At 46.5% G+C, this 14,792-nt stretch overlaps 2 protein-coding genes and 1 pseudogene across 2 annotated transcripts in view; 1 reads left to right on the top strand and 2 right to left on the bottom strand.

The window, feature by feature from the left end:
* Positions 1-14,792, top strand: part of LOC147451819 (Pyridoxal phosphate (PLP)-dependent transferases superfamily protein) — a 213,511-nt gene that overhangs the window by 122,300 nt on the left and 76,419 nt on the right. Inside the window, exons 6-7 of the mRNA XM_086517685.1 lie at positions 2,103-2,215; positions 2,368-2,426. Coding sequence (XP_086373811.1) covers positions 2,103-2,215; positions 2,368-2,426 — 172 coding nt within the window. The remainder of the gene's footprint in view (positions 1-2,102; positions 2,216-2,367; positions 2,427-14,792) is intronic.
* LOC147451821 (uncharacterized) lies at positions 3,276-4,690 on the bottom strand (annotated as a pseudogene).
* LOC147451820 (uncharacterized) lies at positions 5,536-7,155 on the bottom strand. Its single transcript, XM_086518835.1, has one exon. The coding sequence runs from the start codon at positions 6,467-6,469 to the stop codon at positions 5,558-5,560; it is 912 nt and encodes a 303-aa protein (XP_086374961.1). The 5' UTR covers positions 6,470-7,155; the 3' UTR covers positions 5,536-5,557.

Genomic DNA, 14,792 nt, shown 5'->3' with positions numbered 1-14,792 from the left:
ACTGTCTGGAATAGTGCCTCTACCACCATGGGTGGTGTGGCGAGCTCGGCTCTAATAATGTCATGTGGCACTGTCTTCTTGCTGCGGAGCAAGCGTGAGATCATACATACCTGTGGCCTCTCAAGCTGTGTCCACTGGTCAGCTGTCAATCCTGGTGCCCATACTGCCGCCGAGTACATCAAGGCCGGGGTGACTAAGGTGTCGAAAAGCCACCCCTTCGTGCGGGGTTCCTGAAAGTGTGCCTGGTGGCATCTCCGCTCTAGCATGGCCAGAGCTGCATATCCTCGGGTGAGCCTGTCAGCAGCAGCCTGCCTCATAGTGAAGGGTCCTGGTAGGCTGGTGAATGTGATGCCAAGGTAAACATAGGAGGTGACCACATCAACCTTTCCTCCTGCTGCTGTGAAGGTGGCAGCGCTCCTCACTGCACTGGATGTGTGAAAGATCATAACCTTGGTTTTCCCAAGGTTCACAGTCAACCCCCTGTGTGTGCTGAATTCGTCCAAGGCCTCAAGATGGCGTTGCAAGCCCTCGAGTGACTTTGAAATCAACACAATATCATCAGCATATAACATGATGTGGACCGGAGTACCTGCCAAGTCGCTCCCCTCTCCCCCTGCTCGCAGTATGTAGTCGGAGATCTCGTCGATGTAGAGCCCAAAGAGTGTCGGGGAGAGTGGGCAACCTTGCTTAACACCAATGGTGCTAGCAATGGTCTCTGAAAAACCGCCTGGGCAACGAACTCGACCCGTCACCTTCTCGTAGAGAGCATATATGGCCCAAATCATCTCTGTTGGTACCCCAATGCTGTGAAGGCGCTGGAAGAGTCTCTCGCGTGGGACTGTGTCAAAGGCCTTGCGGAAATCCACAAAGCAGCAGTAAAGCCTCTTCTTCCGCGCCTTTGCCCCATCAATGAGGCAGCGCAGAACGAAGATGTGATCAGTGGTGGAGAAAGCTCGTCTGAAACCTGCCTGGCCTGGAGCTCGTAAACCCTCGATCTCTGCGTAGCAGCTGAGCTGTGCCTCAAGTACTGCTCCATATAGCTTGGCCATCGTGTGGCCAATCATGATAGTCCTGTAGTTCCCTGGATCCAGGGTGTCGCCAGATTTGTGGATAGGCACTATGGTGTGCTATGTCCACTCCTCTGGGAAGCCCTCCCCTATAGCCCGGTTGAAGACATGTGCAATCAACGGGGCTATAGTGGAGGCCGCATAAATGATGTGCTCACTCTGTAATCCAGTATGGTCAGCTGATCGTCTGTGCTACATGCGGCGTATGGCCCTCTCTACCATCTGTGCTGTAAAGGAGGAGGAGCACGTGGGGCGTGGCTCGTGTGGCTGTGGGATAGGAGGCTGTCCTGGCACCTCGTAAAGTCGCTCTGCATAATCATGCCATATCTGTGGATCCTCAATAGCTGTAGTCGGACGTGGCTCGCGCAGGGTGCGCCATGCTGTCGCGCTATCCATGCTCATGAATAGGCGGTATAGCTCAAGCTCCTGTGCCTCTTCGAATGCTCGCCGCTTTTGGCGTGTCAGCGTCTTCATATGCCGTCTGGCCTCTCTCTCTGTGATCTCTCCTAAGGCTCGCTGTGTGCGGAGGCGTCGGTATAGCTCTCTGCACTCATCATCATACCAGCGGTTCTGAGGCATAGTCCCGGGGGGGGGAGTGCGTCCTGTGTGAGTGGTGTGTGGAAAGGAGCTAATAGCTGAAGTGTGGAGAACGGAAGAGATATGTGATGTGAGAACTGAGAGTGGTGTGGATGGGTGGAGGAGGCATAGGCCATGCTCGACCTCGGCCGAGTAAAGAGAGGCTAGCTCATGTGTGAAATGGATGGTGGTGTGTGGAGTGTGTGCTGTGGAGAGAGAGAGAGAGAGAGAGAGAGAGAGAGAGAGAGAGAGAGAGAGAGAGAGAGAGAGAGAGGGCTAGGGTGGATGATGTATGAGTCTATGAATCAAATTGCACCCTAAATTTTGAAAGGTAAAAGTAAGTATGTTGATCAAGTTTGTTATTCCTCTATGAATTAGGTTGGTGGTACCAAATACTGTTATTTTGTTCAACATCCAGCACGCTAGTTGTCTAAACTTTCTGTTTTTGTTTTTTTGTAGACTGGCTTGAGACTATTCTTGCTCCAGAAGACAACAAGGGCACTCCTAAGGTTGTTACTGTTGTTAATCCAGGCAACCCATCTGGCACGTATATTCCACAACATCTCCTACAAGTAAGGGTTTGTGTTAAAGGGTCCTTTTTTGTAGGTTTGATATTGTGGGCGGTTTTACCTTTAGCTTCGTTTTTCTGTTAATGTGTACAATGGAATCTTGCCTTCATCGGTGGTCTTGCTTTATGTTTTTGTTTTTTTGCTTGAACATGCAGAGAATATCTGCATTATGCTCCAAGGCAGGAGCATGGCTTCTAGTGGACAACACATATGAGTAAGCAACTTCTTAAGCTCTAGTGAAAGATTGATTTTATATCCTTTGTTTTTCATTGATGCCAATCTCCAAGTCTCACGGTCCATAGGTGGGTGGGATCATAGACGGTGCCTTTTGTGAGCTAAATCCCATAGGGCAGTTGATCAGTTAGAATAAGTTGTTCGGACAGTTTTAGACGGGCGACAATGAGCAAACAACCCATCATAATGGCTTGATGGGAACATATATACAAAATAACAATGTGGGAAATTCTTTACTATTAATAAACAAGTATCAAGGTTAAAGGTTTTTGAGAATGCTACCAAACGTGAAGATCCTTGTTTAAGTTGAAAACACAGCCTCAAGGGCTATGCATATCCTCTACTCACAAAGCTCAAATTGGGGAGATGTCCCAAGAGAGAGGAAAAGAGTTGAAAGGATACTGATGGTAGTCCCAAGATATAGCAATCACACTCGGCCTCCAAGGTTGTCAGTTTGAGAGGAGACACTTGCTAAGAGATGTCGAGAAATTTCAAGTTGTAATCTGCTAGGGTTTCCGTGGCAAGCATTTGAGGGTCCCCCCCGACACCCGCCAGAAGCTTAATTTTTCAAAATTGTCGGAATCAAATCTGGTCGCGTCAATGCGTAGGGTTCGTTGAGTTGAACTCCTCCTTCTTTTGCAAGTGCTCTTGGGTTCTTCCATAGTAGTCTCGTATGGTCCCGTACGTTTTGTACGCGTACGATGATGTGCGGTACTAAACGAACTAAAAAAAATTATGATGTACGATGACGTTATGTACGTTCAAATTTAAAAAAACAAATAATTCTAAAGTCTAAGGGCCTAAGGCTTAGGCCTTAATACTTATTTATAGAAACTTGACATTTGTATAGATTACAAGTTAGTAGTTACAATACTACATAGTACATAGTACAATGTAAAGAGTCAAGACTCAAAGACTAAAGAGAATGAGCATTACATAAACCAAAATGATCATTGAAATTTGATAAGTAGAGACCAAGTGGCAAGGGCTACAAAGTACTCAAAAAGTGGCAAGGGATACAAAAAAGTGGGGGGACCAAGTGGCGAGGGCTACAAAGTACTCAAAAAGTGGCACACCATAATAGAGAGACTAAATAGTAAAGTCACTAGTCACTAGTGCTCTCATCATCTTCCTCATCTTCCTCTTCTGAGCCTTGCTCATCAACATCATCCTCTTCCTCACAAGAGTCGAAGGATGACGGCTCATAATCTCCATCACTAATGAGGTTGCCTTCATCATCATACTCTGGCTCTCGAGGCTCTCTATCCTCGGAAGTGATGGCCGCCGCACAAGAGCCGCTTCCGGAGCCTCGCCGCACATAGGTCCTAGGAGCCTCCGTGGGTGTTGTTGATGCTTTGCCTCTACCTCTTGTAGCCCTGGCACCTTTGCCTCTGTAGCCGATGTAACTCCATGGATGACGACCTTCTTGCGTGATCGTGTGCGAGAAACCCGGCGATCAATCTCCTCAAGCTCCAAGTAGAGCTCATGAAAAATCATTTGCTCCTCAGGGTCTTGCTCTTTATTGACACTCTTTAGAGTGTCAATCGTAAGTGTGAGCTCATCCACGTTGACCTATTTGACATTTACAACATTGGACAATGAAAACATAATTAGTATATTCAAACTAATTAAAGACTAGACTCTAGAGTATAGAAAATGGAGTGAGTAGTGATTATAATTTATAATTTATACCTGTCGAGCCATAGGCATCTCATGCATAGAGCGCAACATGCGTAAATTGGAGCGACAATAGATAAGTCGCTCTAATTGCTTCGTTGAGAGCTTGTTTCGGATTTTGGTGTGGATGAGGGAGTATGCGGACCAATTACGCTCACATGCTCCCGATGAGCAATCCTAAAACACATCAAGAGAGGCATAACCTATAAGAGACTATAGTTGAAGAGATTAAGCATAAAATGTAAAAGGTTGAGGCTTGTCGCTTACTTGGCCAAGAACCCTCAAAGCAAGTCGTTTGAGAGTAGGCAATTGATAGCCAAAGCTCTCCCACCAAAATAAAGGCTTCACCAAGGATTGCCGCTTCCAACACAAGTTGGAAGTAAATGCGGTGCCTCGTTGGTCGCTATAGTTGATTACCTCTTGGAGAAATGCTCCAATGTCCTCTTCTTTTAGCACCTTAAAGAGGTAATTGTTGCGCTCCTCAATAAGCTCTTGATTTGCAAAGAGTTCGGGCTTCTTGTAAGCCGGATGCAAGATAGCCGCAAAGTAATGGATAGGTCTCTTCATCCAATCCCACCGCTTTGTGATTAGGAGGAGAATGTCGTCTCTCTTGGGAGAGTCCTCGAGGTAATCACTACAAGAAGAGAGAGGAAACGTACTAAGTAGAGAAACAAGCATGTAGAATTTAAATATATAGAGAATGACATATGTAATAATAAATATGTAGTTATACCGTGTTCCATCGGGAGCCCCATCTAGGATTGTAGACTTCTCAAATCTCCTTGTAAGCTTCCTCCATGAAGTGCCATAGAAGCCCAATAGTTGCCCCTTCCATGTCGGTCATCTGGAGAGCCTTGTACAAGGGCAAGATCGCAACGACAAGACCCTTAATTTCTTGCCAAAACTCCTCCCGCAAGCAAAGCCGTTGGATGGCTTTTGCATCTTGTTGGGAAGCGGCGGACTCTCCATTCATCCACTCCTTAAACTCATCGGAGACCATGGTCTTTTGTATTTTGTTTTGCACATCATAGAGCCGCTCTAGAAGTAGCCACATGGCGGCAAAGCGAGTGGCCGATGGCTTCTTCAACTCAAGGTCGGAGTAGGTGCGGTAAATGGCAAGCACCCTCACTTTGCCGTTGATGAAATTGATGATGGAGAGTGCTTGGTTGAGGATATCTTTCACCCAACCTAGCTCCCCTATGTCTTCAAAGAGAAGGTCAAGGCAATGAGAGGCACATGGAGTCCATACTATGGATGGAAATTCCTTCTCTAGCCTCTTACTCATTGCCTTGCAATTTGAAGCATTGTCGGTAATCACTTGCACGACATGCTCCGCACCAACCTACACAAGAGGCATTTGTGACAAGAAGAGTTAAAACTTAAAAATTAAAATATAGGACTCATTGGCAATTGCACAAGACATAAAGGCTCGATTTACGGTTTTACCTCAAGAATGGCTTGGCGGATGTGCTTCCAAATGAATGCCCCGGTCACTTTCTTCCCTCTCGAACCCGCATCCACCGCCCGTAAGAAGTACGTGCCAAGAGGACAAGAAACAAGAATGTTGATGATGCCCCTCTTCTTGCGGTCGCTCCATCCGTCGGAGAGGATAGAGCATCCATACTTTGCCCAACCCGCACGTACGGGCTCAAGTGACTTGTCAATCCTTGCCCTCTCTTCATCAAGCTTCTTTGTTCTCATGTCATGGTATGACACACCCGTCCACCCTTCGCATGGACCAACGGCCGCAATTGCTATGATCATCCTCTTCCATCGCTCCAACCGAAGAATGTTGAAGGAGAGATTGCATTCAATCACCGTGCGGGCAATCTCTATTTCCGCGATTCTTTGTCTCTCCTTGAGGAAAGACAAGGGGCCGGAGCATCCACCCACCGATTTCGCAAGAGAAGTTTGCTTTGCCATCTTCGGAGGCCGGCCACCATCACTTGAAGACCCCTTGGACTTCTTGGACTTCTTGGAGGAGGCACTACCATCACATGAGGCCGCGGTGGCACCGGTAGCCATGGACATAGTTGGAGAGGCCTCTTCCTCCGAATCGGAGCTATCAACATCCGGCGACACGAACTCATCCGAGGTGACTCTACCCTTGCGTGTCTTCAATGGAAGATACTTTCTCTTGCATTCCGCAAGGATATCTTCGGGGATATTAGGACATGGCCCCGCTTGTCCTCCCATCTTTGTCAAGTGGATGATGAGACGGGTGACGGAAGAGGTCATAGCTTTTGGGCAATATTTGCACCACCACTTGCAAGAGTTTTGCTTGCCCCCCACCCGCTCAAAATAGCGGCAATGCTTCTCAAAGGCTTCATGAAGAGGAGGCGGCATTATGTAGTATGTAGCTAGTAGCTACTAGTATGATGTATGATGTATCAATAGATTAGAGAGAGAGAGAGAGAGAGAGAGAGAGAGAGAGAGAGAGAGAGAGACCCAAGGAAGCTTGAAGGAGAGACCCGTCACGGTGTCACCCAAGGGAGCTTGAAGGAGAGAGATGGTAGACCCAATGGAGACTCGAGAGCTTGAGAGCTTGAAGCTTCAATGGAAGCACATGGAGATGAGAGGGTAGAGCATTGAGAGGCTTAGGGCTAAAGCTTGTAGCTTGTAGTTGTAGGTTGTGTTGTATAACAAAGGGAAAGGGTTGCTTAAATAGGAGAGGAAGAGCATGTGAGGCTTGACATTTGAGCAATGGGCATTGGCCCTTGGGCAATAAGCATGGCAATGTGCCAATGGCCCATGGGCAATAAGCATGGCATTTGGCTTCAAAACTGCCCGCAAACGGTTCCAAAAGGCCTTCAAACTGGACGTTGCAAAACGGTCAAAAAGCTGCCAACGGTCATAAACTGCCGAAAAAAGTCACCGGACGGAACGAACGGGACGGGACGGGTCCGGCCGGACGGAACGAGAGGTTCCGTTCGACGTACGAAAACTACCGTGGGTTCTTCATGGCTTATGCCCCTTAAGACAGAGCAATGAAGACGGGAGCCCGTGGGATGCGCGATGGATTAAGGGTGGGAGTGGCTACTAAGTCCGGGGCCGTCTTTAACATAAATTTTGGAAGCGCCGTCTTGCTTTGCCTGCTCTTGAAGGGCCAGTATGCTTTCAAAAAAGCACATGCTTGAAGCTCTGATACCACTGTAATGGGACGGGCACCACGTGCCAATGAAAAAGAACAGATTGAATAGACAAAGTGCATGGCACACGAGACAGGGAGTAGTGAAGTTCCACCCCAAGAGAGCATTGGCCCCAAACGTCGGCGCCCCTTTTGGTATTTCTTTATATGCTTGAACTTAGTACAACAGCAGCGTAAAACTGTCTGCACCTTCACTCGGAAGAGTGCCAGGTAATTAGCCCTTGCCACATATTTAAAGGCCCTCGGCCTATCTAAAAGCAGTACATGAAAAGAATCAAGTTCTAAAAGCATCTGGTGTCGAACAACTAGCGTAGAACATGGAAAATCCTTACACTCTTCCATGTTTGCAACTAGTAGCCCAGCACGTGGAAACCCGTACAGCGCCACGTGGCATGTCAGTGCAATTCGCGAGGCAATCCATACAGAGTGCCATGTTGTCTTCACGCAAGAGACTGTGTGTCTGTGTGTGTGTCTTTGCGTTAATTTTTGGTACTTAGGCCCCATCGAACGGAGTCCGATAAGTCAGGACAACTATATAACTGGGACTCTTTTAGATGCTTGGCCCACTTGGTGAGGAATGTAAGTTGGTAAGAACTTCTTCTCCTGCTGCTTCTGATTCTTCTGCCACTTCTTCTCTTAGAGTTTAGGCCCCTTGGTCCGGGCTCTGCAGGTAGGCTAGGGTTGGGTCTGAGAAACCCCAACCCGTGGGGTCTTCAATGGCTTGACATGTCAGCAGTTTGTGACATGTGATGGCTAATTTTTCTACACCGGACTATAAAGAACTCCGATATGAAAAACTTAATGACCCTCCAATATTTTTTGAGCTAACTTGAGTTGTTTTGTAGAGGTAATCGCGGACGATTACTCTTTTTCAAGAAGGGGGGATGCCACAAACCGCTGACGTGTCAAGCTACTGAAGACCGACTAGGTTGGGCACCCTAGCCAACCTGCAAATCTTGGCCGAGGGGCCTAAACCCTAGCAGAAGCAGAAGACGAAGTTTTCACCAACTTACGGATCCTTGCCGATTGGCCCAAGTATTAAAGAAGGGCTATGATTAAAATCCTAACCCCCAACAACTTATGGGACCCTTGTCCGATGGGGCCTAGAGTGAAGCAGTCACACACACACGATACTAGGGTAAAAATTGATGATGTGGCTGTTGTACAGATCCTCCATAATTTGCACTTACATGGTGATGATGTGGCAGTTGTACGGACGCTCGCGTTTTGCGCATGCTGATGTAGGAGTGTACGGATTTTCGTAATTTGTGTTGACCGTTTTTTTAGCACTAGCTTTTGGACCAGATGCTTTTGGGACTTGAAGCTTTTCATGTAAATTGCTTTTAGATGGCTTGGGGCCTTTCAATATGTACAATGGCCTCTCACACTGGCATTCTACCCAGCGGGTGAAGGGGAGCATAGCCACGGGCATTGTACTTGGTGGAAGCAATATAAAGAATTTCTGAAAGAGGCGAAAGAGGTGCCATCTTTTGGGGCCAGTGCACTCTTGGGGTGGAACTTCGCCACTCCGAGTCGTGTGCCATGTTTCCCTTTCAATTTCGAAGCGCCTAAAGTCTGGTCTTTTCCGTTGGCCTGTGGTCTCCTCCCGTTATAGTAGTCAAATGTAAACATAGAGTTAGTGTCTACAGAGCTATTTTATTATCCACTCTCTGGTTTGCAAGTGTAATAGAGGAAGATTAGTCTTCTCTTGGGGCGGAGCGATAGAGGAGGAAGGGGGGGCGTGGGGGGGTTATATGTTGCAAAGTGATGACGTGGAGACAAAGAATTGACCCAAAGCGATGATGTGGAAGAATCTCGTAAAACATGCAAATTCTACGCCGAAATTGCGGGCCATACAATGCTGATATGGCACTGTTGTATGACGCTGACGTGGTAGCTTTTGAGGCATCGATCAATAAAGTAGTTGACTTCTAGTTTTTGGGGGCGACCTGTGTTTAGCAGGGTTTGCTTTTGAGGACCTCAGATTTTTGTACCAATTTCTTTTAGGCCTTGCACCTAGAAATATGTGCCTTTGGGGTCACTTCTAGCATATTAATGCATGGCTGCGCAATGATTCCCCAACAATTGTATAATGGGACTTTGTAAGAAGTACTGAAAGCAGCACCCGACTTGGGGACTGGTCACTATGTGTGTCAACTTTCAGTGTGTTTTCAAGTTAAACTGTCATCAATTTTAAGGTCTGTTTGTGTGTCTGTATGTGGATTTACCACCTTGACTATAGCTTCCCTGTTTTTTTTCGCAAGAAAAAGATCCTTAACTTTGGGACCAGTGCATCTCCAAGTGGTACTCCGCCACTACCTGTCTCAACTTCAGTTTGTTTTCAAGTTAAGGTGTTGTCAATTTTCAGGTCTGTCTTTGTATCTAATGTGGATTTACCGCCTTGCCTATAAGCCTACAGGGTTACTTTTCAAGGGGAGTTTGAGGATGTTTGTCCACAACATGGAGATCATTTTGATATTATTGTGCGCATTCACATCATTATCCCCATCGAGATCTCAGATGAGAATCATTATCATTATAACTTATTTAGCAATCACATCTAGACCATGCTGATCTTCTCATGGATATCTCGATCTACTAAATCTTGTTACTTTCACATTCACATCAAGCGTCGGTTGACTAGACAAAATGTTGTGGTCATTTCATCTTTCCGACACGTACTCAAACAATACACACATGAGAGAGCACATGTAACAAATTCCTTTTAGGAATTCCCATTTCGGATGTACATCTTTTCATGAAGTCATTCAACAGAACACTGTTAGCCTGTTAGTATCCCTAAAATCTCAGAGAGAAATCGGTGACTTTATTCCCATCGAGGTAACCTGTGACAGAGTAGTAAAGTGGCTCCCCTCTTGTGCAGTCTCCAGTGCACCAGATTCAACCTATTGATTCATCGTTAGTTGGAGCTAAACCAAAAGCCTCAATGTAAAGCTCTAATATCTGAGGAGAATTTGCTAAGTCCTCCTCCATCCATATGGCATCAAGAGTTGGATAATTTCTGAACTTGACCAAATATCTACAGATCAGCTTACCTTTCACTTTACTTTCCTTGTGTGCCAGCTCCACGAGAGGCAAATACTACTCCCACTAAGTTTTATGATAAGATATATAAGACTTCAACGAGTCAAAAACCACTGAGTTGGCCATGTCTGATTGCCCATCTGTTTGTGGATGAAGGGAGGACGAGAAGTCAAGGCGTGTGCCATTATTCTCCAATATTGCTTTCCAAAACAAGCTCGTAAACCTGGGGTCTCTATCTCACATTATAGATTCAAGCATGCCATGTAATCGAAAATTTGAGAGATGAACAGCTTGGCGAAGTGATCACCTTTCGTTGTCTTCTTAACTGGAATTAAGTGAGCGTGCTTGTTGAATCTGTCAGGAACTATTCGAGCCCACTCTACGCCTTATAAAGGTCTAAGATAAAGTCCATTGCTATACTCTCCCAAGGTCGGTTCGGAATTGGTAAAGGCTGTAAGAGTCTTGGTGCTTTATCTCTGTCAAACTTGACCTTCTGACACACCAAACAAGTGCGTACAAACTCATCCACGTCCTTTTTGAACTGAGGCCAATAGAAATACTTTTCCACCCCAACGCGCTTGTTGCTACCCCCCCCCCCCCCCCCCCCCCCCCCCCCCCCCCCCCCTCGTGCTTCTGTTTGGCCGGGCTTAGTCAGCGGCTCCTTGGTTTCGTCGATGGACTTCGCCCCAACAGAAACACTTCTTGTCCTCACTTGTAGTAGCAGACATAGATGGAAGCTCGAGCTCCGCCTCAGAGGGACTTAGATTAAGCCCCCTCGCCCGACCCCGCCCAGCCCACCATCCGACTTTCTCTGTCGCCAACAGAGCAAGCGAGCCTTGCGGCAGAGGTGTATTTTTCCTATTGCCTTCTGTAAATAAGTACTAAATATTATTATTTATTTTTATTTTTACTTGTTTTCCCCGGAACCCTTGAAAAGGTGCAAGTGGACATTGCATAGCTAGTGTGAAACGGCTGTGGCCGAACAGGTTTCTCACAACGGGAGTCTAGGTTGGTCAGTCTGGGACTGGTCGAGCCAGTTAGCACTGAGTTCTGATGAGTATGGAAGCCTGTGTGCGCCAAATGAAGTCTGGGCCACTCGGAAAGTCACTTATAACTTAATAAATCAGTGGGAACTAGGGAATTAACTCAAAGGGGCAAACTGGACACTTGGCAGGAGGAAAGCAGCAGTCTGCAGGACACCTCAACAAGAGGAGGTGCCCAAGAGAGAGAGAGGGCTGATTTCTGTATTAAGTGACCGACAGTGTGTGTGTGTGTGTGAGTAATGGGTGCAGGTCTACAACTTCAATGGAAAGCTTGCCTTCTCCTCTGTCTCATGTAGTGCGATGATTTGCTCTCGTGCATCTCTCTCTCCCCTTTGGCACATATGGTAATGCCCCACTAGTTGGGCTAATAAGACGAACATGTACATTTTCGGGGGTTTATGCGCGTTTGCCAAGGCAAGAGCCTTCGGAACAGGAACTGGATTAGCTAATTGCTAATCCCCCATAGGTACGCATAGTTCCATCTCGAAAGATTACGAGTTTAGAGAGTTTTCTCGCGTGAAAACTTGTCCAATTCACAAGGGAACTGTCCCATTGCGTGCGGGAGCCCTTGGGACACGCGTAGGCATGTTTGCTCTGCTAAAAACGATCCAAAACAGGGAATTACAGCCTGCTGTGTTTTTCTGCAGGTTTGGGGTTTCACACCTAAATTGCAAGGGAACACCAGGGGAGCCTTGTGAGAGCCTTGGGATGTGTGTACAAGCTTTTGGACACCCTGCAGTGAAAAACAGAGAATTACAGCCCGCTGAATTTCCGTGACAGCTCACTAGAAAGCTTCCAGATAGCGAGGGAATCTGGCCTAGACAGGTACTTTTGATCTACAAGGGTTTTTGCGCCGTTATGTTGCCGAAATGAGGTTGGAAACCTGCGTTTTCAGCCCTCGCCAGGTTTGGACAGCTTTGTGAAAGCTTGTACTAAGTGGTCGGATCGTCTACCTTAAATTGAATAGAGAAATACCGAAAGGGGCGCCAGTCTTTGGGGCCTACAGGGTGCGGTCTCGTGTGCGCAGTGACATTCTAGTCGCTCGACGCATCTGTGTTCTCTTTCCTTCTCAGTGCTTTGTGTAAAGTTAACAGGTAATTGAAATAGTACCGCCCTCTACGTTGTACAAGCCGGTTATATGTTTCCGTCGACGGGATAGTCACTTTTTCTTCAAAAAGTGCAGCGTGGATTGTTTTGGGTGAAAGCAACACAGAGCTTGTCGTTATGGCAGAGAAGAGAGACCAAGTACCTGAAGAGGGATCTTCCTCACATGGCACAGAGAAAGTTCCTTCAACTCTTCAAGAAGAGGACAGGTTGTTTAGAGCGCAACTGCGTTGCTGCATGGACATGTTTCAGCAGTTGGCTAGCAACCCAAGGATGCAGGAGTTCTTTCAGGCTTCGACACAGGGTTTTCAGCCTCCTATACAGGGCATGACTGAGCCGTTGCAGGAAAAGGAGATTTCCAATCCGCAGAGGACTCAGGATGCTCGAGGAAAAGCCCATGTGGTTGAGCAACTAGCGGTGTCCAATGATCCAAAGAAACTTGCTTTAGCTAGACAGGAACCGTTTGTGAATGGTCAAGGGAGTAATGAACAGGCTATGCGTCAGACCCTTCCATTACCTAATAGTTATCCTGATTATTTTGGAGGTGGTTCAGTGTTTCAAGCTATGGCTGGACCTTCCACAGGTTATATGCCACGGAATGTGTTCGGGACAATGCAAACAGGCATGGGTAACCCTATGTACGCGAACATGGGTGTCCAACCAGGTTTTCAGGGTGCCTATGGCCCAGTTTCGAGTGCCTGGAACACAATTTGGTATGGTTGGTTTTTCGCAGCCATACGTACAAAATGCAGATATGACAGGTAAAACAATTGATGCAAGTGTTGGAATGAACAATCATGGAGCACCATTGTTACAGGCACCTGCGTATGATAATGTGGCTCCTTTGAGTCAGCCTAAGGATTACAAGGAAGGTGGGCAAGGAGTGAAGTTTGAAACTTTCAGAGGAACTAAGGACCAATTGAAGGCTTCAAAACCTTCATACAGTAGCTCGATGCAGCTTATGTTGGAGGAAACTTCACGGAATCTTCAAAGATACGCAAGGATGCCACTTTCTTGAAAGGGAATGCGCTTCAATGGTGGACCTCATTGTTGAACCAGGGTCAAGTCTCAACAACGTGGGTCCAATTCATACAGCTTTTTGCTCTTGCATGGCCGATAAACACTTTCGAAGTGGATGTGATGAGAGAATGGCTTGAGAAGTATTGTTACGAATTGCCCAAGAAAATCAGGGACTACTGCACAAAGACTACTGTCATGAATATGTTTCAGTTGATTGAAAATGCAAGAGTGGCCAACAATCTGTCGAAGGGAGATTCCAATGGATTTAATAGCCACAAGAAAGGGTCCTAGAGCAAACAGTTTTCAGCCAAGGGCAATGTTGCAGCAAAGCCTTTTGTGCCTCCCACAAAGAAGCCCTCCAATGAAGAAGCTGACACGTCCACGAAGTAGTCTAAATCTTCTTCGGGACGAGGACAAGGACAAAAAATGCATTTTTCTGGCAAAACCTTTGAAGAAAGGAAAGCTCTTAGGGAGGCCATGAACATGCTACATTTGTGAAGAGGAAGGACATTTTGCAAATGAATGCCCACAAAAGAAGTCACGTGATAAGGATGACAAGTCAGATCATAAAGGGAAGAAGCCAAAGCCGAGTGCAGGACTTGTCCCAGATTTGGTTGGTGACCAGCCAAACACAGATGCCATGGAACTGTGCAAAGCTTGGGGCAAAGTTAGAGACCAGACATTGCTGGTTTTCTATCATCCATGAGCCCGTGCAAATTTCATATCACCAGAATTGGCATCAAAGTTGGGCATTCGTGCAGAAGAGATGGGTATGATAGGGGAAGTAGGCTTGGCATGCCCAGGTCATTCAGAGCCTGTTACTCCCATTTTGGGGAAGGTTCGTCTGCACATTCAAAGTTATGTGGATGCGGAAGAATTTCATATTATGCCACTTGAGGGCTGTGATGTGTTACTGGGTATCCCATGGTGTTACAAGCTGCATGCTAGGTGGATACTTACAATAAAAAGATTACCCTTGTACATAGAGGAAAGACTCATGTCCTTGATGTAAAGCTTAAAAGCGAGTCTGTTCCAATTGTTTCTGCTTTTGCTATTTCATCTGTAATAAAGAATCATCTTTTTGCGTACTTGATCTTTGCAAAGAAGTACCTGAAGTTGTATCTAATTTGTCTACCTTAGATAAAGACAGGTCAACTTTTTTGAGTGGTTTCAGTGATTGTTTTTCGGACTCTTTGCCAGGGGAGTTACCTCCTGAGAGACCTGAGGATCATACCATAGATCTTGTGCCAGGTTCTAGTCCACCAAATAGACCACCATACAGGTTTAGTGCAGCTCAACAGAAAGAGAT

This window comes from Adiantum capillus-veneris, chromosome 8, assembly GCF_014529385.1.
Source record: "Adiantum capillus-veneris isolate H3 chromosome 8, ASM1452938v2, whole genome shotgun sequence".
Lineage (NCBI taxonomy): Eukaryota > Viridiplantae > Streptophyta > Polypodiopsida > Polypodiales > Pteridaceae > Adiantum > Adiantum capillus-veneris.
This window is presented reverse-complemented; position numbering and strand designations above follow the sequence as displayed.